General features: G+C 37.4%; 1 protein-coding gene across 1 annotated transcript in view; it reads left to right on the top strand.

Moving 5' to 3' along the window:
• ME1 (malic enzyme 1) overlaps positions 1–26,356 on the top strand; it is a 217,811-nt gene that overhangs the window by 76,210 nt on the left and 115,245 nt on the right. The window contains exons 4-5 of the mRNA XM_003258282.3: positions 10,169–10,244; positions 15,940–16,101. Of these exons, the coding sequence (XP_003258330.1) occupies positions 10,169–10,244; positions 15,940–16,101 (238 nt within the window). The remainder of the gene's footprint in view (positions 1–10,168; positions 10,245–15,939; positions 16,102–26,356) is intronic.

Below are 26,356 nucleotides of genomic sequence, written 5' to 3' on the forward strand. Positions count from 1 at the left end.
TAAAAAGGGGCTGTAGTGCGTAGCTGTCCACTTTCGGGTGGTATCTGCATATCGTGCAGAACCATCTGTGAACCAGCCCCTTCTCTTCCTCTGTCAACTGATCATAGGGAACTCCCCATGAGGCCATCAGTGCAGGCTAGGGGAGAGAAGGCAGGGTGGCAGGAGTGGAGACCACGGACATGTAAGCCACTTCCTCGTGTAACTTACTTGTGCCTTCAGGACCTGCTCGAGTCCAGTCACCTATATACCACTTCCATTTGATGATGGAATGCTGCTGTGCGTGGCCCACTTTATGGCTACATGGGTCAGCAAGCACCCAGTTCATGATAGGCAGTTCAAGTCACATGGTGACTTGATGACCTATAGTCAAATGTTCAGTTTCCACCAAAGCCCAGTAATAGGCCAGGAGCTGTCTCTCAAAAGGAGCTTATTTATCTGCAGCAGATGGCAGGGCCTTGCCCTAAAATCCTAGAGGCTGCCACTGTGATTCACCTATGGGGGCTTGCCAAAGGCTCCAAACAGTATCCCTATCTGCCACTGACACTTCAATCACCATTGGGTCTGCTGGGTCATATAGCTCAAGTGGCAGAGCAGCTGGCACAGCAGCCTGGACCTGTTGCAGAGCCTTTTCCTGTTTTGGACCCCACTCAAAACTGGCAGCCTTTTGGGTCATTCGATAAATGGGCTGGAATAATACACCCAAATGAGGAATGTGTTGCCTCTTAAATCCAAATCGGCCCACTAGGCATTGTGCCTTTTTCTTGGTTGTAGGAGGGGCCAAATGCAGCAACTTATTCTTCACCTTAGAAGGAATATTTTGACAGTCCCCACACCACCGAACCCCTAGAAATTTTACTGAGGTAGAAGATCCCTGAATTTTAGTTAGATTTATTTCCCATCCTCTGGCATGCAAATATCTCACCAATACATTCAGTGTGTTTGCTACTTCTTACTCACTGGATCCAATCAGCATAATGTCATCAATGTAATGGACCAGTGTCATATCTTGCAGAAGCGAAAAGCGATCAAGATCTCTCTGAATAAGATTATGATACAAAGCTGGAGAGTTGATAACCCCTGAGGTAGAACAGTAAAGGTATATTGCTGGCCTTGCTAGCTGAAGGCAGATTTCTTCTAGTGGGCCTTATGGACAGGAATAGAGGAAAAGTCATTTGCCAAGTCAATGGCTGCATACCAGGAACCAGGAGATGTGTTAATTTGCTCAGGCAATGAAACCACATCTGGTACAGGTACAGCAGCTGCAATTGGAGTCACCACTTGGTTAAGCTTACAATAATCTACTGTCATTCTCTATGATCTATCTGTCTTCTGCACAGGACAAATGGAAGAATTGAACAGGGATGTGGTAGGAAACACCACCCCTGCGTCTTTCAAGTCCTTGATGGTAGCACTAATCTCTGCAATCCCTCCAGGGATGCAATATAGTTTTCGATTTACTATTTAGGTAGAGGCAACTCTAATGTTTTCCATTTGGGCTTTCCTACCAGAATAGCCCTCACCCTACCAGTCAGGGAGCCAGTGTGGGGGTTCTGCCAGCTGCTAAGTATGTCTATGCCAATTATGCATTTCTGGCACTGGGGAAATGACCATAGGAGGAGTCCAGGGACCCACTGTAAGTTGGACCTGAGCTGAAACTCCATTAATTACCTGACCTCCATAAGCCCCTACTTTAACTGGAGGACCACAATAATGTTTGGGGTCCCCTGGAATCAACGTCAGCTCAGAGCCATTGTCCAGTAGTCCCCAAAATGTCTGATCATTTCCCTTTCCCCAGTGCACAGTTACCCTGGTAAAAGGCCAGAGGTCTCCTTGCGGAAGGGTGGGAGAAAAATGCACTGCATAAATTGCCAGTAATGTAGTGGGGTCCTTCTTCCAGGGGATCTGGCCTCCCCTTCATTCAAGGGATTGTGGGTCTGTAAACTGGCTCAAGTCTGGAAATTGATTGAGGGGTCATGATTCTCTGTTTTTATAATTCAAATTAGTCTTTTGTCCATCCGACCTAGAAATTTTCAGATGGTATAGATTAAGCAGGAATGCAGTAGGTTTCCTATCAATTTCACTTCTAGCTCTACAGAAGTCAGACTATTCTGATTGCTGCTTTGCCTCTGCTGTCTATTAAGGTAGCTCCACCCACCTTGCCTTTGAAGGTTGAGTGTGGCACTTGGCCCCTGTCACCTCAGGATCCAATTATTCCCGTTGTATTTAAATTTTGTAGTTGAGTGACTGTAGTACCCACATTAGATCTGACATGCAGAGGAGAGCAAGTGCAAGGCTTTTCAAAGATGTAGGTGCTGCCCTCACAAATCTATTTTGCAAGACATTGGTCAAGGGTATATCTTCTGGACCCACCCTACTGGGATGAGTCAGTCTAAAGTGACTAATCCACTCCACCACCCCAATCTCCCTAAGCCTTTGGATCCCTTCCTCTACATTAAACCAAGGCAGATCAGGCATTTCCAGCTCACTCACAGTGGGCAATCTTTTAATCCAGATTTCAGCTAACCAAGCAAATAAACTATTAGAACTTTTTGTAACTCCCCGAGCTACAACATTAAATGCAGAGTTCCTATTTAGTGGCCCCAAATCAATAAATTCAGACTGATACAACTCTATTTTCCTTCCACCATTATCCCACACCCTTAATAGCCACTCCTATGCCTGTTTTCCAGATTTCTGCTGATATAAATTGGAAAACTCAAGCAGTTCTTTTCGAGCATAATGTACCTCCTCAGGGGTCACACTTTCAACCTCACCTCTAGGGGCCTGCCGGGACTTTAGTCTAGTTATAGGTCTAGAAGCAAACAGAGGTGGGGGGTGGCTCCTGAGGAGAATCAACATTATCTTGAACGCCTCTGCCCAGCCCCCGCATTGTCTGGGATGTGAAGAGTGCCTCTGCCCGACCGCCTCATCTGGGAAGTGAGGAGTGCCTCTGCACAGCCCCTGCCCTGTCTGGGATGTGAGGAGCGCCTCTGCCCAGCCGCCCCATCTGGGAAGTGATGTGCCCCTCTCTCCAGCTGCCCACCATCTGGGAAGTGAGGAGCGCCTCTGCCCGGCCGCTGTGCAACCTTCCAAGTGTGAAGTGACAGCCTGTGTGTGATCTTTTCTGTCTTCCCCAAGTTTGCATTTTCGACATTAAAGTTTACTTTTTAATTAAAAGTTTAAATTGGAGAATATAAAAAGAAAAAAGAAAAGGAAAACATTATCTTGCCTGGCAACTGCCTCAGGGGAGGCCATCACAGTTGCCTCAGGCAGCGCAGGGTTTATCTCCTCAGACAAAGGTGGAAAGGCTGATGGCAGCATGGGTCCAGGAGGGGATGTTGCCACTACTGGAGATGGGGAAGCTGTTCCTTCTGGCAAAAAGAGTTCATCACGGTTTACAAACTCAGTGTCCCCAGTTTCATCAGGGTTCTCCCACACATCCCCATTCCAAGTTGCATGGTCCCATTCTTTTCCAATCGATGCCCTCACTTTAACAGTAGACACCTGGTGAGGCTGTGCATGCACCTTTCATTGCAGGTCAGCCACTTGCACAATAAGAGCTTGTGTCTGTTTTTCCACAATTTCAGCTCTTTCTCTACAGGAGATAAGACTCTCACTCTGAGCAATCTTAGCAGATTTGAGGCTCAGTATATGCTTCTGAAGCCAGGAGATAGAATCTCTGAGTTCATCATTTACTTTCATAACTTTGTCCACTGAACTTAGGAGCAACCAACCACCTTCATTATGGTCCTTGGTTCACCACATAGGCTCAAAGGTATTAGGTATAGAGTCACTAAACTCCTTGCCTCTCATGAGTGATGAATCAGGAGTGTCAAATGCATTTATTTTGCATAATTCTGTAAACAGTTCACGCCAAGAACTATCAGTGTTTTCCATGCTATTAGAAGTAGAGTCCTCACTTTGGGAGGCCGAGGCGGGCGGATCACAAGGTCAGGAGATCGAGACCACAGTGAAACCCCGTCTCTACTAAAAATACAAAAAATTAGCCGGGCGTGGTGGCGGGCGCCTGTAGTCCCAGCTACTCGGAGAGGCTGAGGCAGGAGAATGGCGTGAACCCGGGAGGCGGAGCTTGCAGTGAGCCGAGATTGCGCCATTGCACTCCAGCCTGGGCGATAGAGCGAGACTCCGTCTCAAAAAAAAAAAAAAAAAAAAAAAAAAAAAAGAAGTAGAGTCCTTAGCATTTCGTGGTCTAATCATATTAGGCAGCCAACTCCCAAAACCCCAAAACCAATGAAAGAACTCCATCCTTAATATTCTTTTCCGCTAGAACCACTCCTTGTATCAAAATCTGTATTAGTCAGGGTTCTCTAGAGGGACAGAACTAAGTCTGTATTAGTCAGGGTTCTCTAGAGGGACAGAACAAATGGAATATATATATATATATATGTAGAGAGAGAGAGAGAGAGAGAGAGAGGAGTTTATTAAGTATTAACTAACATGATCACAGGGTCTCACAATAGGCCATCTGCAGGCTGAGGAGCAAGGAGAGCCAGTCCAAGTTCCAAAGCTGAAGAACTTGGAGTTCGATGTTCGAGGGCAGGAAACATCCAGCATGGGAGAAAGACATAGGCTGGGAGGCTAGGCCAGCCTCTCTTTTCACATTTTTCTGCCTGCTTATATTGTAGCCACATTGGCAGCTGATTCGATTGTGCCCACCCAGATTTAGGGTGGGTCCGCCTTTCCCAGCCCACCAACTCAAATATTAACCTTCCTTGGCAACATCCTCACAGACACACCCAGGATCAATGTTTTATGTCCTTCAGTCCCATCAAGTTGACACTCAGTATTAACCATCACAGTTGGGATATCTCAAAAGCCATAGAAGCCAGCTTGAAGGGCCTCCCTCTGGCAAATCTGGGACAATTTGGCCATCAGATACATTATATTTGCAATAGATTAAAACCTACTGAATAAGATAATAAACCATGAGCCCATACTGATCTGAATAAATTGAAAGTTGGATGAAGAAACAGTATACTTACAGAGTTTTGAAGAATCCTTTCACAAAATACTTGTTAAATACAAAGGTAAAAAAGAATGACTTTGCAGTAAAGAAGCCTGGAGGACACCACTTTAATCGAGTGTTAATGAACATCATCACTAATAGGACCAGTCGGCAATGGTGCCACATGATAGAAGCCAGCATCACTTCTGTAATATTACTGTAAAAGATGTATAATCTCAATCTAATTACGAGCAAACAGCATGCAAACTCAAAGAGAGGGACATTCTATAAAAACACTAAATTGTTCATAAGTATCAATATCATGAAAGTCAAGTAAAGAATGAGGAAATGAGATTGACCAAAGAGACCTGACAACTAAATGCTGCACAGCATTTTGAACTACTCTTTATTATGAAGGACAATAGTGGAACAACTGGTGAAATGTGAATGATGTCTGAGGATTAGATGGTAATAATGTGTCAATATTAATTTTTTGGTTAAGATTATGTAGGAGAATATTTTTATTTGTAGGAAATGCATTACATCATTTGGTAGTGATGCGGCATCATGTTGGCTATTTAAATCATAGTTCAGGAAAAAAACCAGTTTTATCTAATGTACTTCAAAGAAGAATTCAAATAATTTACTGCACTTAATGATCATATTGATCTATGCTTTCTTAACATTTTTTCCCCTTGACTTCCTTTGGCTTCAGAAACACCGGTTGTCTTACCTGTTAGATCATTTTCTTCTCAAAGGCCATTCTTAGTCACCTTATTCTTTTATTGTGGGTACTAATTTGTAATGTTTTTCCTTGGCCTTGTCTTCTTTCCCCTTAAATAATTTCTTCTATTTCTTTCACGTCTAGGCATATCTATCCTAAATCTGCATCTTTATCCTAGCTATTTCCTGATCTTTAGACCTACATTTTACTTGAAGTTAGCTTTTTTTTAGTACTTCTTTTTCTGTCAATCCAGGCCTTTGGTATATAACTCAGCGTTGGGTTAACTCACAGGGCTCACTAATGCATACTCATATTTTGTGAAAAATGTTGGGTTTACTTTTCTTATTTCAAAAGATAGTAAAATTGGCTTCTGTAATGGAACAGAGGGTTATTAAGAAAATTTCAGAATGGCTACTATCTGTACTGATCTAAGATCAGGGTCATAACTTACCTCCAAAATGAAATACAAGTTTGATTACAGTAGAAAGTTGCATTTTATAAAAAGGTGAATTTTATCTTGATACGAAACAAACTTTTAGGGATATTATCTGAGATAACATGAAGAAGTAAGAATATTATCTCCCAAATCTGTTTTGAAGGAAGAGGTTATGAGAAAAGTTTGAACTATATATATGAAAAAGCAGTCCATATTTTAAAATTGTCTCAGTTCTAACATGAAACAAGAACAAAAATATGAGTATTCTTAGTTGGCATGTTTAAAATTAAACATTTTAAATGGATCAAGAATAACGGATGGTGAAAAGGTATTCATTATAATTCCATTCATTAAAAAATTTTGATAAATACCTTTCTTATTTAAACTTTTTTATTTTATAACTATATATGTATATGTTGAAAATTAATGTTTTTATGTCCAACTGTATACCAGAAAGTATGAGTCATTTCTGTACCAAAACACTTTTGGATATCTCATTTGTTTTCTAATTATGAAGACATTTCAGGAAGTATTGCAAACAACTCAAATAGCTCTCCCAAAATGCTTGGTTTTGGTGGGACATTACAGGTCCTTTATTTGTTTAACTCTCTTCAAAAGTAATAATTCTTTCTATGCATGAATCTCTACTCAGTGCAAGAGATTTCAGGTGGCCAAATGACTCTTCTCCTGAAGCTGAACTCATATAATAAACATTGGCATTTAATTGGTGTTAATTTTGGTGTAATTCATTGTCTCTCTTATTTAAAAAAATGGTGTTTCCTGAAACCAGTGTTACTTGGAAAACCTTGGCTAACTAACGAGTTCCTGAGATATACTATTGGGTACCCCAAAGCCCTGACTTGACCACTGTGCAAGCTATGCATGTAACAAAATTGCACTTGTACCCCCTAAATTTATACAAATAAAAAATAGTATATTGCCAAGAATGTCTTAATAATTCAACAAAAGTGCCTTCTTTAAAAAGTCCAAAAATATTTTATTTTAATTTTATAATTATTTATTGAGATCCTGCTGATTTTATAGGCTCACACTGGACTATGACAGGGATCCAAAAGAAATATATACCTTATAAAGAACTTATAATCAATTTTGAGAAACAAAATACATTCATATGAAACAGCAAGAAAACCATGAAAGGATATAATGTAGTGTCAGCTTAGTAAATTAATATTCTTGTTGAGTCAGACAGTCATCAGTAATCTTCCTGTAGCACTGATGTAATTTTGGGTTACTTAATGAGTCAGTATTAGTCTGGATTTATTTCATGTTTTCTGTGCTTTATAATATTTGATTATAAGAGCCTTATTTTTCAGCACTGAAGTCAGCACATATTGTTGGATACATACTGCTTGCTAGCACACTTATAGGCATCGGGATTACAAATGTAAGCAAAATAGAGATTCTTTGTACTTAAGCACCTTACTGCTTTGTGTGTACATATACTCTGGGTGATGATGCCAGGGAAGACACAGACAGTTAACATTTGAATACATAAATAAATAATTCCAGATATTTTTAAGTATTATGAAGGTGATAAAAATGTTGGGGTGGAGGTGCACTGAGTACTGTTATCAGAGAAGGCCTGTCTGAGGAGCCAAGATTTTAGCTGAAGATTGAATAATGAGAAAGAATTAAGTAGGTAGTTAGATTTATAGTTTGGAGCTCAAGGAGAGGTCTAGAGTGATGATAGAAGTTTGAGAGTCACTATTATGAACATGATATTTAAAACCATGAGAGGCCAAGTGCAGTAGCTCACGCCCGTAATCCCAACACTTTGGGAAGCTGAGGCAGGCGGATCACTTGAGGTCAGGAGTTCAAGACCAGCCTGGCCAACATGGTGAAACCCCATCTCATGTCTACTAAAAATATAAAAATTAGCTGGGCGTGGTGGCAGGCGCCTGTAATCCTAGCCACTTGAGAGGCTGAGGCAGGAAAATGACTTGAACCCAGGAGGCAGAGGCTGCAGTGAGCCAAGATTATGCCACTGCACTCCAACCTGGGTGACAGAGCGAGACACTTTCAAAAATAAACAACCAACCATGAGAATGCTTAACTTACATCAGTGAGTGTAGCTGGAGAAGAGAGGAGTATAGAGCCCTGGAACAGTTCAACATTAAGAAGACAGAGCGGAGGAGGAGGCAGCAAAGGAACCTGAGAAGAAGCAGGTGATTAGGAGGAAACCTAGTCAAATGTGGTATCTCAGCAGCCAGAAAAGAAAGTGTTTCACAAAAGGGAAAACCAACAATGTCAAACACAGTCAAGAGGTCAAATAAGATGAGAGTTGAGAGCTGACTTTGGCCTGACCACTTTCTGCTCAAGGAAACAGATTAGAAAAATGGCTCATTTTAGGTCTGGGCAGAACATTTTCAAAATAGACCTGGAACATTTGATCATAACAGAGCAAGGAATCTATCAAAAACTACTATAGACATGTCAAAAGGACTCAGGGGACAGCATGAAGAGTCTTTCACTTGCTCAAGATGAGATAATACGAATATCAATAAGGAAAATAACTATAATGGATTGAAACACATCAAATATGTTTAAATCCATGAGTTCAAATTGATCAAAAAAAGAAAACCAACGACAAAACCACACACACACACACACAACAACAACAGCAAACAACTAAGTGGAAACCTCCGAAGAAATTGAGTTAACCAGCTTTTTAATTTAAGAACCGATAAAGAGAATCGAGCATTTTTCCTTTTTCTATATCAACCATATCCTTGGATACCCAAATAGTAGATGTAGTGAAGTTTCTCTTTAAAGGGGTGTTCTAATAAATACATAATGAATGATACAATTGGAATATCACCATTTTGTAATGCCAGATGAATTCGTGAATTTAGACATTTAGCAAAATAAGCTACTAACATCACAAAAAGGAATACCAAATATGGTGTGCCTTCTGATAACATCAACCCATGAAATGTCTTGTCCAAAAAAATTGAACGTGCATCTGATTATGCTTCTAGATTCAATTTCCAATTACCAATTTTCCAAGAATACAGAAGAAAGATTAACATGTCAACCTATATCATAGGGATGTAATTAGCCAAATCCATATTGAGGGAAACTCTGTCAGACAAATTAAACAATAGTGCCTGTGGAAGGTTTATGATTTGGTGATAAAACAATAAATTAACTATAAAGGATGTGATACCATAAAAGTGAGGATAGCGGTTACACTTAGAAGGGAAGAGTCTTTGGGAGAAAACCTGGGGATGGGTTTTGGGTAGCTGGCAAGATTCTGTTTAAATGAATATTATGTAGAAAGGTGGTTGTCTTATAACAATTCATTAAACTGTATGTGGTTCTCTGTATCTGAGTTATATTTAACAATACTAGAGCAAAACTTTTAAATGAGGATAAGGTATTTACATATTTTAAATTATTTTAATTTGTGAAATTACTTGTTAAGCTTTTGTAGGAAATGGGAGGGGCAAGCAGTGTTAAAGACTTGAGAGTAAATAACAGAGTTGCAAACGGCAACCAAGATCACAAATCAAAGAAATCAAGTGAGCTCCACATGAAGGAACTGCTCAGCATTGGTCAGTTACTTCAGGCATCTCTGACACATGTTCCCATCTTCATGCTGAAAATGGATTAGGTGGAATATACGTTGAAAATGCCTGTTTACAGATGCTTCGTGTTGCTTTTCAAAGTGCTTTTATATATATTATATCATGACAGATTCTAAATGAATTTGCGAGTGGAACTGATAATGGTATCTAAATTCTCTGTACATAAAAATAGTGAGTTTATTAATTTAAAAATATTTTAAAATATCTAAGAAAACAAACCTCCCTTTATTGTAGATGTCAATATATTATTTCAAGTAATTTCTCCCTTATAAGAATTCCTGCCCCTTATTTGTTTAAGGAAATAATGTTCACCAGTTTGATAAAAATTGAGATAAATTAAATTCTTGTTTGAAAAAAAATTTAAGATATTCGTGATAGCTTGACAGGCCTGAAGTAAATGTAAACTATTCCCTTTTTTTTTTTTCTTCTGCCAGAGGTCTCTTTATTAGTATTCACGATCGAGGGCATATTGCTTCAGTTCTCAATGCATGGCCAGAAGATGTCATCAAGGTAAGTTACCATGTTTTTCAAATATGGCAAATTTTTTCTTTTTTCTGTCCCATAAAACAGTTTAAAATATACTGACAATTCTCATGATAATAGGTAGCGTTCATTAGCTTTTCTAGTGAATATCACCTAATTTATATCCCTTTGATTTTTACATAGTGGGTTAATTTTATTCTGATGCCATTTAGATACTAAGTTTTCCTATTATTTCTATCTAATTTCTTAAGTAATGATAAATGTTGAATATGTGATAGCATCTGAATTTCTTTAAGCAAACCCTTAAGTTCTGTCTGTTGTGTTTAATTATCAACTAAGAGGTATCCAAGGAGGCAAAAAAAAAAGTCTGTTAATTCATTTCTTTTATCATTATGACTTTAAGTAGTTCATTTAACTTACCTCTGTAAGTGAGCTAATAAAAATAAAAGTAATAATAGTACCTGACATTTGGTAGCGTTCTGAATGAGACTTTTTACATGGATTAACTCTTATAATAATAATAATGATTGAGGAAAGAAAGGCACAGATGGGTTACAAAGTAGCCTAAGATAGTGATGGGAACTGCATGCAGGCCCCAGAGCTGGCCTCTGAGTCCCTGTCCTTAGACACAGGGCTATGCCATCTTCCTTGTCTAAGAGAGGTGAGAAGTGTTTGTTCTCCCTTTGGTTCCCTCCTTCTTTTCTGTTGAGTGCCTAGCAACAACTTTGTGGTATCTTTTAGTACCAGGATGGAATAAATCAATGCCTTTTGGTGGTACAAAGGCACTTCAGCTATAACTTCTGAATGTAAGTCCGTTAATCATCTTTTTAAAATTATTTTAATTTTTTTAGAGACAAAGTCCCACTATGTTGCTCAGTCTGGTCTTGAACTCCTGACCTCAAGCAGTCCTCCTCCTGTCTGAGCTTTCCAAAGTATTGAAGCTACAGGTGTGAGCTACCATGCCTCGGTGATCTTTCCTATTTGAGACATTGTGGCTATAATTGATTAATTTGGTTCTCTAGGGCTCATAATAGGAAAACTTGCAAATTAAAATGGTTTTTATTATTTCCAGTGTCCTCAATTTTTTTTTTTTTCTTTCTCCTCCTAAGTTGCTTCCTCAGCTTTTCTGCTATCAACAAGACCACATTATCCACAGATTCTGGTCTTAGAAACTACCCTAAGAAACATCTTAATTGTATAAAGCATAAATATCTGATCGCCTAAGGATGTTTACTTTTTAATCAGGAATCTAAAGGAGATTTAAAGAATCAACAAGTTGGCCAGAAGTGGTGGCTCAGGCCTGTGATCCCAACACTTTGGGAGGCCGAGGTGGGTGGGAGGATTGCTTGAGCCCAGGAGTTTGAGACCAGCCTGGGCAACATAGTGAGACTCTATTTCTAGAAAAAATTTAAAAATTAGCTGGAATGGTGGTGCATGCCTGTAGTCCCAGCTACTTGGGAGGCTGAGGTGGGAGGATCACTTGAGCCCAGGAGTTCGATTCTGCAATGAGCTATGATCACACCACTACACTCTAGCCTGGGAAACAGAGTGAGACCATGTCTCAGAAAAAAAAAAACCAAAAAAGGATTAACAAGTCAATAGAGGAAATAGTTCTGCAGTAGAGAGTTCTAGTCAATATCCCTGTAATCATAACAACTAGGCAGTTAGCTATCACACCATATTTCTTGTTCTTCCAACTAGCTGATCTCTGCATCTTTAACTTTATTCATAGGCTACTTTTATCCTTTGGACTCTTATTATTGGACCCTTACTGACGTTCTTATCCCTAACTATGCCCTCTTTTATTTAAAAATCTTAGCATAGTGCCTGGCACATAGTAGGTATTTAGTAAATGGCAGCTATTGATTGTAAAAGAATGCTGAAGATAGATAAGTATATCTTATATGGTCTCTACTATATACTTGAAAGTACTCGTGAAATAAAGGCAATTATTAGGCAAAATATAATCAAACTGTGTGGTATTATAAGTGCCTTATTTATTCATTCTGAGGAGAATATTATTTAGAGAAGGCTGGAATAGTTAAGAAAACTTTTCTAGCAAAGTAGGAACTTAAATCCAACCTTTGATAGTTAGAAAGGGAAGAACATACTATTCTAAGAAGGGAACAGATGAACGTAGGTATCAAGTTCAGTAAGAGAATGGGGTGTTTTTAGACAATAAGGAAATGCACTGGCCTGACTAAAGCTGAGTGTTAATATTGGAATATAGTGGAATTAAGATTGTTTAAGGGGTAATCAAATTGTTATAAAAGGTTGTGAAATTCAGAAAGATTTAGATTTGAAAAAATAGAATGTCATATTTAACAAGGAAATTACTTTATATAAGTAATATTTGAAGAAGGTTCACTGGAAACAGATTTTAGAATAGTTTCAAGAAAGCAGGAAAAGGTGCAAAGATTCTGCATTTAGGTAGGCTACAAGAGGATGGGCCTTGGGAAATTAAATGAAGGGATGAAGACAGGACACATGGAGAGATCTCTGTGTGTTCAGGAGAAATCTGCATATTTCATACACAAGTTTCTATTCAGGTAATGCTTAGATAATAATTCGTATAGTGGGGTGAAGTTTTAATTTCTGAAAGACAGACATCACTGATAGAATTGTAGTTGTCTTACTGATATTAATCTTGTAGTTGTGACTTAATTATTGTACAGAAAACATCCAACTGCTTCATTTTTCTGAAGCAGGAGATAAAGTAGGTTAAAAAAAAGCAAGAGAATATTAATTTAGTGATAAACTACATAAGTGACAAAGCTTTTTTTCTTTGAGAGAATTCTTTTACTGTTAAAATCTACTCTTTTATATGGAAGTATTTATGAATTAATGCCATAAATGTACATTTGTAATAAAGCATAAATATCAAATGTCTCAAAACCTATTTTAAAAACTTCTGAAACTACTATCTAAATGTTCATGTATATGTATATAATTAAATAATATAAATAATAGCTCTAAGAGAAGAACTTAGGGAATAAAAGTTATGAAGAAATAAGAAATAATGCACTTCTTTTTTTTTTAATTTTTTTATTTTTTGAGACAGAGTTTCGCTTTTGTTGCCCAGGCTGGAATGCAATGGTGCAATCGATCTCTGCTCACTGCAACCTCCGCCTCCCAGGTTCAAGCAATTCTTCTGCCTCAGCCTCCCAAGTAGCTGGGAGGCTACTTGCCACCACGCCTGGCTAATTTTTGTATTTTTAGTAGAAACGGGGTTTTGCCATGTTGGTCAGGCTGGTCTCAAACTCCTGACCTCAGGTGATCCGCCCGCCTCGGCCTCCCTAAGTGTGCTGGGATTATAAGCATGAGCTACTGTAACTGGCCCGCTTTTTTTTTTTTTTTTTATGTTCAACACATATATTTAGTTTAACATAGATGAGCTATCAAAAATAAGTGAAAAGGTATGCCACTTGAAATCCCGTTTTCAGAATTTTGAAAGCAAATAACAACTCTCTGTGTTTAAGCACTTTTGATGAAATCTGGAAAGCATTTTATAAATTACTATTCAGGTCATAACTAAGCTAAGCTAAATGACTAAGCTAACTAAGCTAAATGACAATATTACTCTCCTTATAAAACATATCATTAAAAATATTTGTAAGTATAGGCAGGCCAACTGGACTTTACCTATGTAAAGATCACATTCATAAAAGTATATATTATCAATGATATGTAAAAGTACCTCTGTTTGTGGTAATGCAATAAATAAAACTGTCTGTTAAATACACATTAGAAGTATTAGGACTTTGAAAATTTGGCCTTAATTTAATTTAAAAAACAAAGTTATAGTTCTCTGCAGTATTTATCTTTTTTGCCTTAAATCAGGGCTAAGTTAACCCAGTAGTATCAGATCGCTTCCTCCAAAAGAGCATCACATATGGATCCATTGCTATTTGACGTGGAAAATCTTCCAAAGACAAATGTATAGAATATGCAAAAGTGATTTTCACCTACCTCCCAAATGTATTTGCTTTTAGGACAATTTTTCAAGAGCTGAATAATATAAGTGAACAGGAAATTAAATAAAATATCTTAGAAGTATATTTTAAAATATATTCTGCAATGTGGTATGGTGAAAAGAGCACTGTACTAGGAGGTAACATATGTGGGTTTCTGGTTCTTTGATATTAACCAAGTAAATCACCTTAGGCAAATTATTTCAGTTCTCTGATTTTTCAGTTAACTAATTTATAAAATAAGAGGAATAGATGGAATATACTTTAGATTTCTCTTTACATCTAAAATGCTATAACTTTATAATTAGCTCTGATGAAATAATAGTAATAATAGCTATAAATTTTTAAGAATTTGTAATGTACCAGGTACTGTGGTAAGTTCTTTATATATCATGATTTCATTTTATGTAATCATAGTTTTATTCAATTTACTAATATTTATTGATTGTTTACTGTGTGCCAAATGCTGTACTAGGTGCTGATGTACAGTGGTAAGCAAAAAGACCTGGTACCCAATTTTAAACAGCTACTCTGAAAAGTACATTTATTACTCCCAATTTACCAATAAGAAACAGAAGCTTAAATTCACCCAAGGCCAAATAACTGACGTTTTCCCACGTTTCTCTGACTATGATGAGTGTAGCAGTTTGTGGACTATTTAATAAATTGTGTTTCATAAGATTGGTTTGGTTTAAATTCATATAATTGACATGAATCTCAAATATGTTCAATAATGATATCAAATTACATGGAATTAAAATCTCCACATGATTAAAGTATATGCTTCATAAATATTCAAGTTAATTAGAAATAAACTAAACAGGCTGGGTACGGTGGTGGCTCATGCCTGTAATCCCAGCACTTTGGGAGGCTGAGACAGGTGGATCACGAGGTCAGGAGTTTGAGACCAGCCTGGCCAACGTGGTGAAACCCTGTCTCTACTAAAAATACAAAAATTAGCTGGGCATGGTGGCGGGCACCTATAATCCCAGCTACTTGGGAGGCTGAGACAGGAGAATTGCCTGAACCTGGGAGGCAGATGTTGCAGTGAGCTGAGAATGTGCCACTGCACTCCAGCCTGGGCGAAAGAGCAAGACTCTGTCTCGGAAAAAAGAAAAAAAGAAGGAAGGAAGGAAGGAAGGAAGGAAGGAAGGAAGGAAGGAAGGAAAAAATTCATTAAGTCTAGTGGAAAATTTTCAGGTAAGAGAAGTAGCAGACTGTACTGGACATGTTTCAAAAATATCAAGTGATTATAGGAGTTAAGGAGAATGGGTCAGATTGTTGTAAAAATAGGAGGATAGTGCCAGGATGCATAAACTAAAGATCAGAGTATTTAGGGCAGAGGTATAACCTCCTCAATCTCTTCAGTAACTATGCAGTACTTTACTAAGGACACTCTCTTGCTCAAAACCACCCTACGTTTCTTTTGGTTCCCAGTCTGAGCTCTTATTTCCCTATACTTTACCCACTTGCTCCTCTTGATTGAAAACTTAAGTTATTTGGTATGTTTGAATCTTTATATACACACTTGCCCTTCTTTTTTCAATAACCTAATTAAGCATATTTATAAATCAAGTTCATTTCTTCACTCTATTCTTCCACAATTACAATTTATAAAATCTTTTTCATATATATTCAATTTCTGGTTTTTAACAGCTTAATATTTCACTAGTAGTAACTTCAGAAATAGAGTCAGAAATTGTGTCTCAGGATTTGTGAAAACTTGTTAATAGGTAATTTTTTTTTTCTAGGCCATTGTGGTGACTGATGGAGAGCGTATTCTTGGCTTGGGAGACCTTGGCTGTAATGGAATGGGCATCCCTGTGGGTAAATTGGCTCTATATACAGCTTGCGGAGGGATGAATCCTCAAGAATGTCTGCCTGTCATTCTGGATGTGGGAACTGAAAATGAGGTAAATAATTTACGTCTATAAGGCAGCTATGTACCTTTAAAAATGGCATCAATTCTTGCGTTTTGAACTTATTCCAGGAACTTCATAAAATTCATTCTTTTTTGTCTGGTTCTCTCTCTCTCTCCAAATCTGCCCTTTACTATTATAAGAAAATTACTTCTCCTGTTCTCCTTTTCCCATCTTTATAACGTGATTAATCTTTTATCTACTTCCCTAGTGCCTTATGATACTTTGATATGTATTTACACCATTGTTCTATAGAGTGTATGTTTTACTTTAAGACAATAGTTTTAAAAATTATTATTTTTTATTATGTAGGAACTAATCCCACGGGATTTATTAAATTTAATCAGTCTGAAATATTCTTGTTTTAAAAACCGTATTGAACCTAAAGTAGATCATTTGGAGTTTAACTTTTCTCATTCATGACTTTATATTTTAGAATCTTAAAGCCAGATGTTAAGTACTGCTTTCTTTTTGCTCATCCTTTACTGGTAATATTTAGGATTAGCTAGCTAACTAGATACTGGAAGTTAAACATAGAATTCTCTGAAATAGAAATGAAAGAGAATAGTCAGTTAAGGATGAACTTTTAAAAAGTTATTTACAAATTTCAGACCTAGGTCTGAAACAGATATATCATCAAATAAGACCTTGACACACATACATACGTGCATTATGTTTATTTTCTTTGTCTCCTTCTAAAACAATTGAAGATACAACTTTTGATCTGTAAGTAATGTGAAATATATTTTTGCTTGACCAAAGGATACATTTTGATAAAAATACATTGCTTATCTGGCATTTTCTTTTCTAATACCAATAGAAATGGCTTAGAAATTATCAAAGCTCACCTCTTTAAACAATTGTCCTAAAATTATGTGTATACATTGAACATTAACATTTCCTCTTTAAGCCAGGAGAGGTGGTGTGTACCTACAGTCCTAGCTACTCAGGAGGCTAGAAGGTAGGAGCATTGCGTGAACTCAGGAGATTCAGGATGCGGTGAGCCATGATCGCGCAATTGGACTACAGCCTGGGCTACAGAGTGAGACCCTGCTCTAAAAAATTTAAATTAAAATAAAATAAATATATTTCTACTTTATTTTTAAAATATATTTTTAAAATTGTTCTGTGATAAGTTGCATTGAAATAAAATAGTTTATTTATTATTTTTTGATTTTTTTTTTTTTTGAGATGGAGTCTCGCTCTGTCACCCAGGCTGGAGTACAGTGGCTGATCTCTGCTCACTGCAACCTCCGCCTCCCGGGTTCAAGCGATTCTCCTGCCTCAGCCTCCCGAGTAGCTGGGACTACAGGCACATGCCACCATGCTCGGCTAATTTTTTGTATTTTTAGTAAAGGGGGGTTTCACCATGTTAGCCAGGATGGTTTCGATCTCCTGACCTCGTGATCCATCCACCTCGCCCTCCCAAAGTGCTGGGATTACAGGCGTGAGCCACTGCACCCGGCCTATTTTTTTTATTTTCTTTAAGACAGGGTCTCGCTGCCATTGCCCAGGCTAGAGTGCACTGTCATGATCGTGGCTCACTGCAGCTTCAATCTCCCATGCTCATGTGATTCTCCCACCTCAGCCTCCCAAGTAGCTGGGACTACAGTTACATGCCACCACAGCTGGCTAATTTTTTGTTTACATTGAAATCAAATTTTTAAAATCACAAAAATATATAATATATTTTAAAAATTCTGTGGAGAAATGAGGAGGAATATATAATGACAAAACAGACATGCAAAAATGTTAGAATTTGGCTTTTTTTTTAATAAGAGATAGGATGTTGCACTGCCACCCAGGCTGTAGTGCAGTGGCACTATCATAGCTTATTGCAGCCTTAAAGTCCTGAGCCCAAGTGGTCCTCCTGCCTCAGCCTTTAGAGTAGCTAGGATTCCAGGTGTGCACCACCACACCAATCTAATTTTTTTTAACTTTTTTTTTTAGATGGGGTCTTGCTATGTATGTTGCCCAGGCTGGTTTTGAACTCCTGGTATCAAACAATCCTCCTGCTTCACTGGGATAACAGTGAAGTTTTAAACAGTTTTAAACCTTGGCCATTTGTTGAGATTGTTCGTATAATGTGGACATTAAAAAGCTGTGCACTAGTGAAACTGTAACACTAGGACTCTTGCATTGATAGATTGTATTATATGAAAGAGTTGATTTCATGTGAGAGATTGTATTATGTGAAAGAATTGATTTCGTGAAAGTAGGTCTTAAAATAGCCAAATTGATGGTTGTCTTGAATTTTCCACATTATCTCTGTTTAGTGTGTGCTTCTTTCCTCTTTTGGTATTCGTTGCTTTTATGTCATTACATTTCTATCCATTATCTTACTTCCTCAGCCTGCAGAACCCATCCACCTATCCTTCACGAAATTTCTTACTTTACCCAGCTGTGGATCTAGCTTTTTCTCTCTCTTTTTATTAAGACATGTCTGGTTCATACTACATTTCAAAACTTTTAAGCTGACAATTAGAAAATAATCTGATTATCTAAATGAATCTACTGTTAAAATGCTGTGTATTATTTGTAGAGATTTTGCTTACTGCCATTGGACTTTCAGGAATATTAAGGGAAGAAAATTAAGTGAATGGTGTACCTTTAACTCTTTGACAGGTCACCGGAGAATACCTTTGTCACTTTGAAAGTGACAAAGGTCTTTGAGAGACCTTTCTGAAACTCCTCAAATTGCATTTGGTAGATTTAATTGAATCAGATCAACACTGAGTACCTACTCATTATGTTAAGTGAAATAAACCAGGCACAGAAAGACAAATATCCCATGTTCTCACATCCAAGCTAAAAACGTTGATCTCGTGGAAGTAGAGAGTAGAATGATAGTTGCCAAAGGCTGGGAAGGGTGTGTGTATGTCCGGGTAGGGGGTGGGAGGATGAAGAGAGGTTGGTTAATGGGTACAAATATGTCAATTGAAGGAATAAGTTCTAATGTTTGATAGCAGAGTAGGGTGACTACAGTTACCAACATTGTATTGTATATTTCAAAATAGCTAGAAGAGAAGACTTGAAATGCTACCAACACATAGAAATGATATGCAAGGTGGCCGGGGGTGGTGGCTCACGCCTGTAATCCCAGAACTTTGGGAGGCCAAGGTGGGCAGATCACCTGAGGTTGGGAGTTTGAGACCAGCCTGAGTAACATAGAGAAAACCCGTCTCTACTAAAAATACAAAATTAGTTGGGCATGGTGGCGCATGCCTGTAATCCCAGCTACTTGGGAGGCTGAGGCAGGAGAATCACTTGAACCGGGGGGCGGAGGTTGCAGTGAGCTGAGATCATGACATTGCACTCCAGCCTGGGCAACAACAGCAAAACTATGTCTCAAAAAAAAAAAAGAAAAGAAAAGAAATAATACCCAAGATGATGGACACCCTAAATACCCTGACTTGATCATTACACGTTCCATGCATGTAACCAAGTATCACATGTACCCCATAAAAATATACGAATTTATGTATCAAATAAACAAATTTTTAAAAAGTATTGAATATCTGCTATCCATCAAAGCCTAAGCAAATCCTAGATAATATCGGAGTAAGAAACTAGATTTTGCCAGCAGGATGCTCTGAATCTAGAAGAGGAGATACACGTGGAACTAGTTGCAGTATGTATTAATTGCTTTCTTTGGTAAAGCCTTTTGACGGCATTTAGCAAACCAATTCTCTGATAATTATTATATACTCTTGTTACCGGTGAACAAAGAATTGGACAAAACACACAACGCAAAGAAAGAATAAAGCAAGAAAAGCAGAGATTTAATGAAAATGAAAGCACACTCCACAGGGTGGGAGCAGGCCTGAGCAGCTGCTCAAGGACCTGGATACAGAATCTTCTCAGGTCCGAATACCCCCCGGAGGTATTGGCCATTGGCCAATTGGTGTTCACCCCATTTAAATGAAGTGGTGGCCTGCTATCAGTCTGATTGGTTGCAGAAAGCAACCAATCAGAGGCTGAAGTGAAGTTACAAAGGTCACACTCCTAGCAAACATCTGATTGGTTGTGGAAAGCAACCAATCCGAGGCTACCCTTCTATGCAAACGAAGACTTGGCCCACAGTCAGTGTGATTGGTTGGGGACAACAAACAATCAGAGGCTGATGTGAAGTTACAAAGTTACACTCCTATGCAAACGCCTGATTGGTTGCAAAAACCAACCATTCAGAGGTACTTCCAATTTCTCATCTGCCAGCAGAAAAGGTAGGGGTTTGCAAAGGGAGTAGCCTCTGGTCATTTTGTTACTTAGGTGTAGAAAGTTAGGGTTTTCCGTTCAATTTTGTTCTAGGAAGTCAGTGCAAAACGGCCCTAGATTCCCTTCCTCCAGACCCTATTCTCCTGCCTCATTCTTAGTCTTAAACTCTGCATTACTGTTATCTTCTTATATCTTGTCTTTTTAAATAAATCATATTTTGGGAATTTCATTGTAAAAATGTATACTAGTAAATGATCAACTAGAGTTCTTGTTCTAAAAGGAGAGTAAATTATTTGTTCCCTTTATAAAAGGTAGTTTAGCTGTACCCAGAGTTAAACTACAAAATTTACAGGTATACGTACTCTTCAACACTGTCCTCATTTCTGACATCAACTGCAAGTTGAAGAGCTTCCTAAAACCAACTTCAGGCTTGATAATTTGCTAAGACTCAAAAAACTCACTGAAAGCTATTGTACTCACAGTTACAGTGTATTATGGGCGAAAGATACACATTAAAATCTCACAAAAGAAGAGATGCACAGGGGAGAGTCTAGAAGAGTCCCAAATGTGAAGTGTCCATTTTCCTATAAAATCAGGACATGTCATCCTCCCAGTATGGATATGAAATATCAACATATGTCCCACTGTTCAGAGTTTTATTGGGGCTCCATTACCTAGTCATGATTGATTGATTGATTGATTGCCCAGGTGGTTGAACTCAGTCTCCAGGTTGACCGATACTGTATGACGCAAAGGCCCTACCCCAGATCACATGGTTAGTCTTTCTGGCATGGCCAGCCTTCACCCGGTGACTCTCAGTTATGGTCGCTAAGCTACTAGATAAAAGGATTAGGCCCTTATTCAAAGTTGAATGCTTGTCAGCTGTCACGAGAGTCCAAATATAGGAGGCAAACAGACAAAAAGGAAAATAGATGTAAATTTTGTTGTTAATTAAGCAGAATTAAGTTTTAAGCTCAGATAAGATTAAGGATTTGATCAAGCTGTTAAGGAAATATAGTTCCTATGCTATATAAACTGTCCCAGAGCATATTAAAATTGACAGCTTAACATTTCAGTTTTTAAAAAGAGCATAACCTTGATATCCAAACCTGGTAAAAAGAAAATAGCACATAACAAGAAATTGCTAATTAGTCTCATATTTACCCATGCTCCCAGTTTCACCACTTACTAGTGGTGTTTCTGTGTTTTGCTCATGTAAAGTGAGTACTTACCTCATAGAGCTGTCATGGTTTAATACATTTAGAATGCTTAAAATTGTGATTGGCATTTTGTAAGCACTTGGTAAATGTTACCTCATGTGAACATAGATGTAGAAGCAAAAGTTCTTTATAAAATATTGGCAAGTAAAATCTTGCAGAATATTTTAATGTTGAAATAATGTTTGAAATCTATTCAAACCATTAGCTACATCATAATTAATGGTGATATATTAGAGGCATTATTTTAAAAGACAGGACACCCGTTATCACTGCTGTTTTCTGTTTTATTATTCAGAAAATTCTAGCCTCTGTAATAAGACAATAAAACAAAGGAGATATAACTGATAGGAAAAGACAAAATTATCATTATTTATAGGTAATATGTTTATCTATTACTGAAACCCAAGAAAACCAGCTAAAAAATACTGTGGTCAAATTATAGCATTCAGTAAAGTGGCTGCTTATAAAACAAATATTCAAAACTTAATAGTTTTTCTATGGACTTGTAATAACCAGTTAAAAACTAACTAATTCACAGTAGCAACAATATTCTGTTCTGCCATTCTGCTAATGTTATATAGTATTTGACATTTCTAAGCAAAGAAATAGTTACATATTATTTGGTTAATCAGAATAATTAATTTTGGGGCAAGTATTTTTTTTCCAAAAACTGATCGAGGTGTGTTGCATTTATTAAGCAAAATATGTTTTCATCTTTGACTCAATTTGCCCTTAATTTTATTGACTTTTAGGCTACACATATCAATTGTATTAGCAATACAGTACTTTTCAGGATAAAAATAGAAGTTGTTTAAGATTCTTGATTAACTTTTGTTGCTTAAAATAGATAGAAATGCTCCAACATATTACTTTCTCTGTTTGAGCTCTTGTTCAAAATATGTTAGTAATATTGTAACCTGTAAAACATCCTAATCTAAATTTTTATGGTCTTTAACTCATGATGTGTGTGAAGAATAGAAAAATATTTGGAATCAACTGAGTTGCCACTCATAATGTTCTTATTTTATTCATTCTGACATTTTGTTTTTTTTGTATTTATTCTTTCACTGCTGCTTTACTGAGAAGACAGGAAGGAAAACTTAATTAGGACTGAGTCTATGAGTTCGTTTAAAATGTAATGGTGTTTTTATGTAGTGGCAGTTTCACATATGGAAAACTGATTTTAGTCAAAATGTTCCTGTAGTACTAATTTTTAATCTTAATTGCTTTTTTGAATCTCTGCATAATTTTACACTTCATAATAAAAATATAGAAACTGCTTGATAATATCACTTAGTTTCTTATCCAGAACCACCTAGCAAATTTTAATAAAAGTAAATCCCGTTTTAATACAGATTATAAATGTTTTCCTCTTTTATCATACCTACATGTACTGGATAGTAATGAAAATAGAAACAGAGTTAGCTGCCAGTTAATATGACAGTCCTCACTTGCCATAAAGATACACTTGCCTGACTGCTTTTAAGCTTCTGCAGCTTTCAACTAAAGGAAATTTAAGGAGCTAAGACACCAAAACAGAAGTACACAGAAGTACTTGGCTAAAAAATATTCTTATTTTTTAATTTTAATTTTTTATTTTAATAGCCGTAAGGGTACAAGTGGTTTTTGGTTACATGGATGAATTATATAATGGTGAACTCTGAGCTTTTAGTGTACCCATCACCTGAAAAACATTGTACCCAATAGGTAATTTTTTTATCCTTTACCTACCTCCTACCCTCTTCCCATCTGAGTCTCCAGTGTCCATTATACTGCTTTGTATACTCCTATGTACCCATAGCTTAGCTCCCTCTTATAAGTGAAAATATGCAGTATTTGGTCTTCCATTCCTAAGTTATTTCATTTAGGTTAATAGCCTCCAGTTTCATCCAAGTTGCTGCAAAGGACATTGTTTTATCCTTTCGTATGGCTGAGTGGTATACTATGATATATATGTGAACATTTTCTTTATCCACTCATTGGTTGTTGGGCACTTGAGGTTGATTTCATATCTTCACAATTGTGGATTGTGCTGTCATAAACATACATGTGCAGCGGTCTTTTTGATATAATGGCTTCTTTTCCTTTGGGTAGATACCCAGTAGTGGGATTGCTGGATTGAATAGTAGATCTACTTTTTGTTCTTTGAGAAATCGCCATATTGTTTTCCATAGATGATGTACTAATTTACATTCCCAATAACAACGTACAAGTTTTCCCTTTTCACCACATGGTCCCAACATCTATTGTTTTTTTGACTTTAAAATAATGGCCATTTTGATTTTGTTAAGGTGGAAAATACTCTTATTCTTTAAGTTAATAATACTAAGTATTAAATTAGGTAGGGTGTTTGTGTTTATATTTTCATCTCATCTTTCATCTATTATTTCACAGTCCACATTTTCTTTAATTGTGAAGCAGTTGCTGTATAAAGTTTACTTGTTACCTGAAGTAAATTTTCTTTAGAGCATATCATGTTTAATTCCTTCTTTTTTTTGCTGTTGCCAAATCTTTTCGTAGAAATTGTGTTGATTATATGTCTATTTTTCTTGTATACGACTAATATTGAGGCTTGCTATTTGACTAAAAATAATTTGAGTAGATGTTCCTTGTGTTCCCTTCATGCTCGTTTGGACAGTGTTATGTCTTAAAGAACCTTTTCATGTGTTATATGGGATATTCGTTTTTTTAGGGTTATTGTACCAAAGTGCCATAGACTAGGTGGCTTAACCGACAGAAATTTATTTTCTCACAGTTCTGGGGGCTGGAAGTCCAAGAACAATGTATTGGTAGGGTTGGTTTCTTCTGTGGTTTGTGTCCTTGACTTATAGATGTCCATCTTCCTCTGGTGTCTTCATACAGTTTTTCTTCTGTGTATGTCTGTATCCTAATTTCCTCTTTTTTTTTTTTTTTTTTTTTTGAGATGGAGTCTCGCTCTGTCGCCCAGGCTGGAGTGCAGTGGCATGATCTCAGCTCACTGCAACCTCCACCTCCCGGGTTCAAGCAATTCTGTCCCTCAGCTCCTGAGTAGCTGGGATTACAGGCACCCACCACCACACTTGACTAATTTTTGTGTTTGTAGTAGAGATGGGGTTTCACCATCTTGGCCAGGCTGGTCTTAAACTCCGGACCTCATGATCCACCCGCCTCAGCCTCCCAAAGTGCTGGGATTACACACGTGAGCCACCGCACCCAGCCAATTTCCTCTTCTTAAAAGGACCAGTCATATTGGATTAGGGCCCACAAGAATGACCTCATTGAACTTAATTACTTCTTTAAATACTCTGTCTCCAAATGTGTCACATTCTGAGGTACTGGGATTAGGGATTCAACATACAAATTTGGGGGCAACACCATTCAACTCATAGCACATGGTCAGTCCTCAAGAGGTCACGGGCAGAATGAGTAGGAGAATGTCGTTTCTGCATAGTTATTCTTTGCTTATTAAACCATTGCTCCAGGTCTCAGCTTTTCTGTGTCTAGTTTTAGGTTTAGTCTGGCCTCTGATGTGTACAGTGTACCCTTGCCACTTCAGACAAGTGATCCTGTATTGGAATGAATACCAGTCATCATTAGTAAAGCCAGGGGAGAGAAGAAAATTCTCAACTCCCAGGATTTTGGCTTGGAGTTTCGTTTGCTTGCTCTTTGTGGTCTCATTTTGCCCCACCCTCTCTAAATTAGATGATCATAATAGATTTTATCAAAAATTTATTTATCTATTTCCTGAGACACTACACTAGTGCCTTGGGAAAGAGAATGGGGTCTTTCTTTAGTTTGATTTTATACACACTATAACTAGCAGGAACTCCTTGAAATTTTGAGGTGAATTTTAGAAATACTGGTTATATGGAACAAAATAGAAAATTTATTTAAATGAGACAGAAACCTAGTAGGAAGTAGAATGGTTTTATTTTAACTTAATAATACAAGTTTGAAATAATAATACAAGTTCTCACCACTTCAGAATTATCAGGGGCATGTGTTAAGAAGGCAGAATTTTGCACCCTGCTCCAGACATACTGAATCACAACTAAATTTTAATCATTTTTATTTCCAGCACTTTTTAACAATCATGCCAGCTCATATGCATGCTGACATTTTAGTGGTACTGGTTTTAGACTCTTTCCTGAATGTGATGGTTACTTTGCTTATTCTTATTGATGACATGAGCCAACAAAACAGCAAAAGTTATATATTATTTCTTTATAGAATCCATAACAAAAAATGAGAAACGGTAACAAAGAAAATAATTTTCTGTAGATTATAGAGTTTAAAAATAAATGCTAAAATGAGGAATAGTTACATTAGTATAGAAGACAAAGGTGCATAATGTTCTTAATATTTAAAGAATACTTTCATGTCAGTAAGAGAATGTTAGACTAGGCTCAGTGACTCACACCTGTAATCCCAACACTTTGGGAGGCTGAGGTGGGAGGATCACTTGAGCCCAGGAGTTCAAGACCAGCCTGGGCAACATAAGCAAGACCTTGTCTCTGCAAAAATTAAAATAAAATTAGCCAGGTGTGGTGCCTGTAGTCCTAGTTACTTGGGAGGCCAAGGTGGGAGGATTCCTTGAGTCTGGGAGTTCGAGGCTACAGTGAGCTGTTTATGATTATGCCACTGCACTCCAGGATAGACAACAGAATGAGAGCTTGTCTCTAAAAAATAATTTTAAAAGAAGACATAAAAAAAGAGAACACTTTAAAGTAAGTAAGAAAACGTCAAATATCCAGTATACAAATTGCCTAAGGACATATGGACACAGATAATTTACAAATGAAGAAATAAAAATGGTCAACAAACTTATGAAAAAA

This window comes from Nomascus leucogenys, chromosome 18 (genome assembly GCF_006542625.1).
Source record: "Nomascus leucogenys isolate Asia chromosome 18, Asia_NLE_v1, whole genome shotgun sequence".
NCBI lineage: Eukaryota > Metazoa > Chordata > Mammalia > Primates > Hylobatidae > Nomascus > Nomascus leucogenys.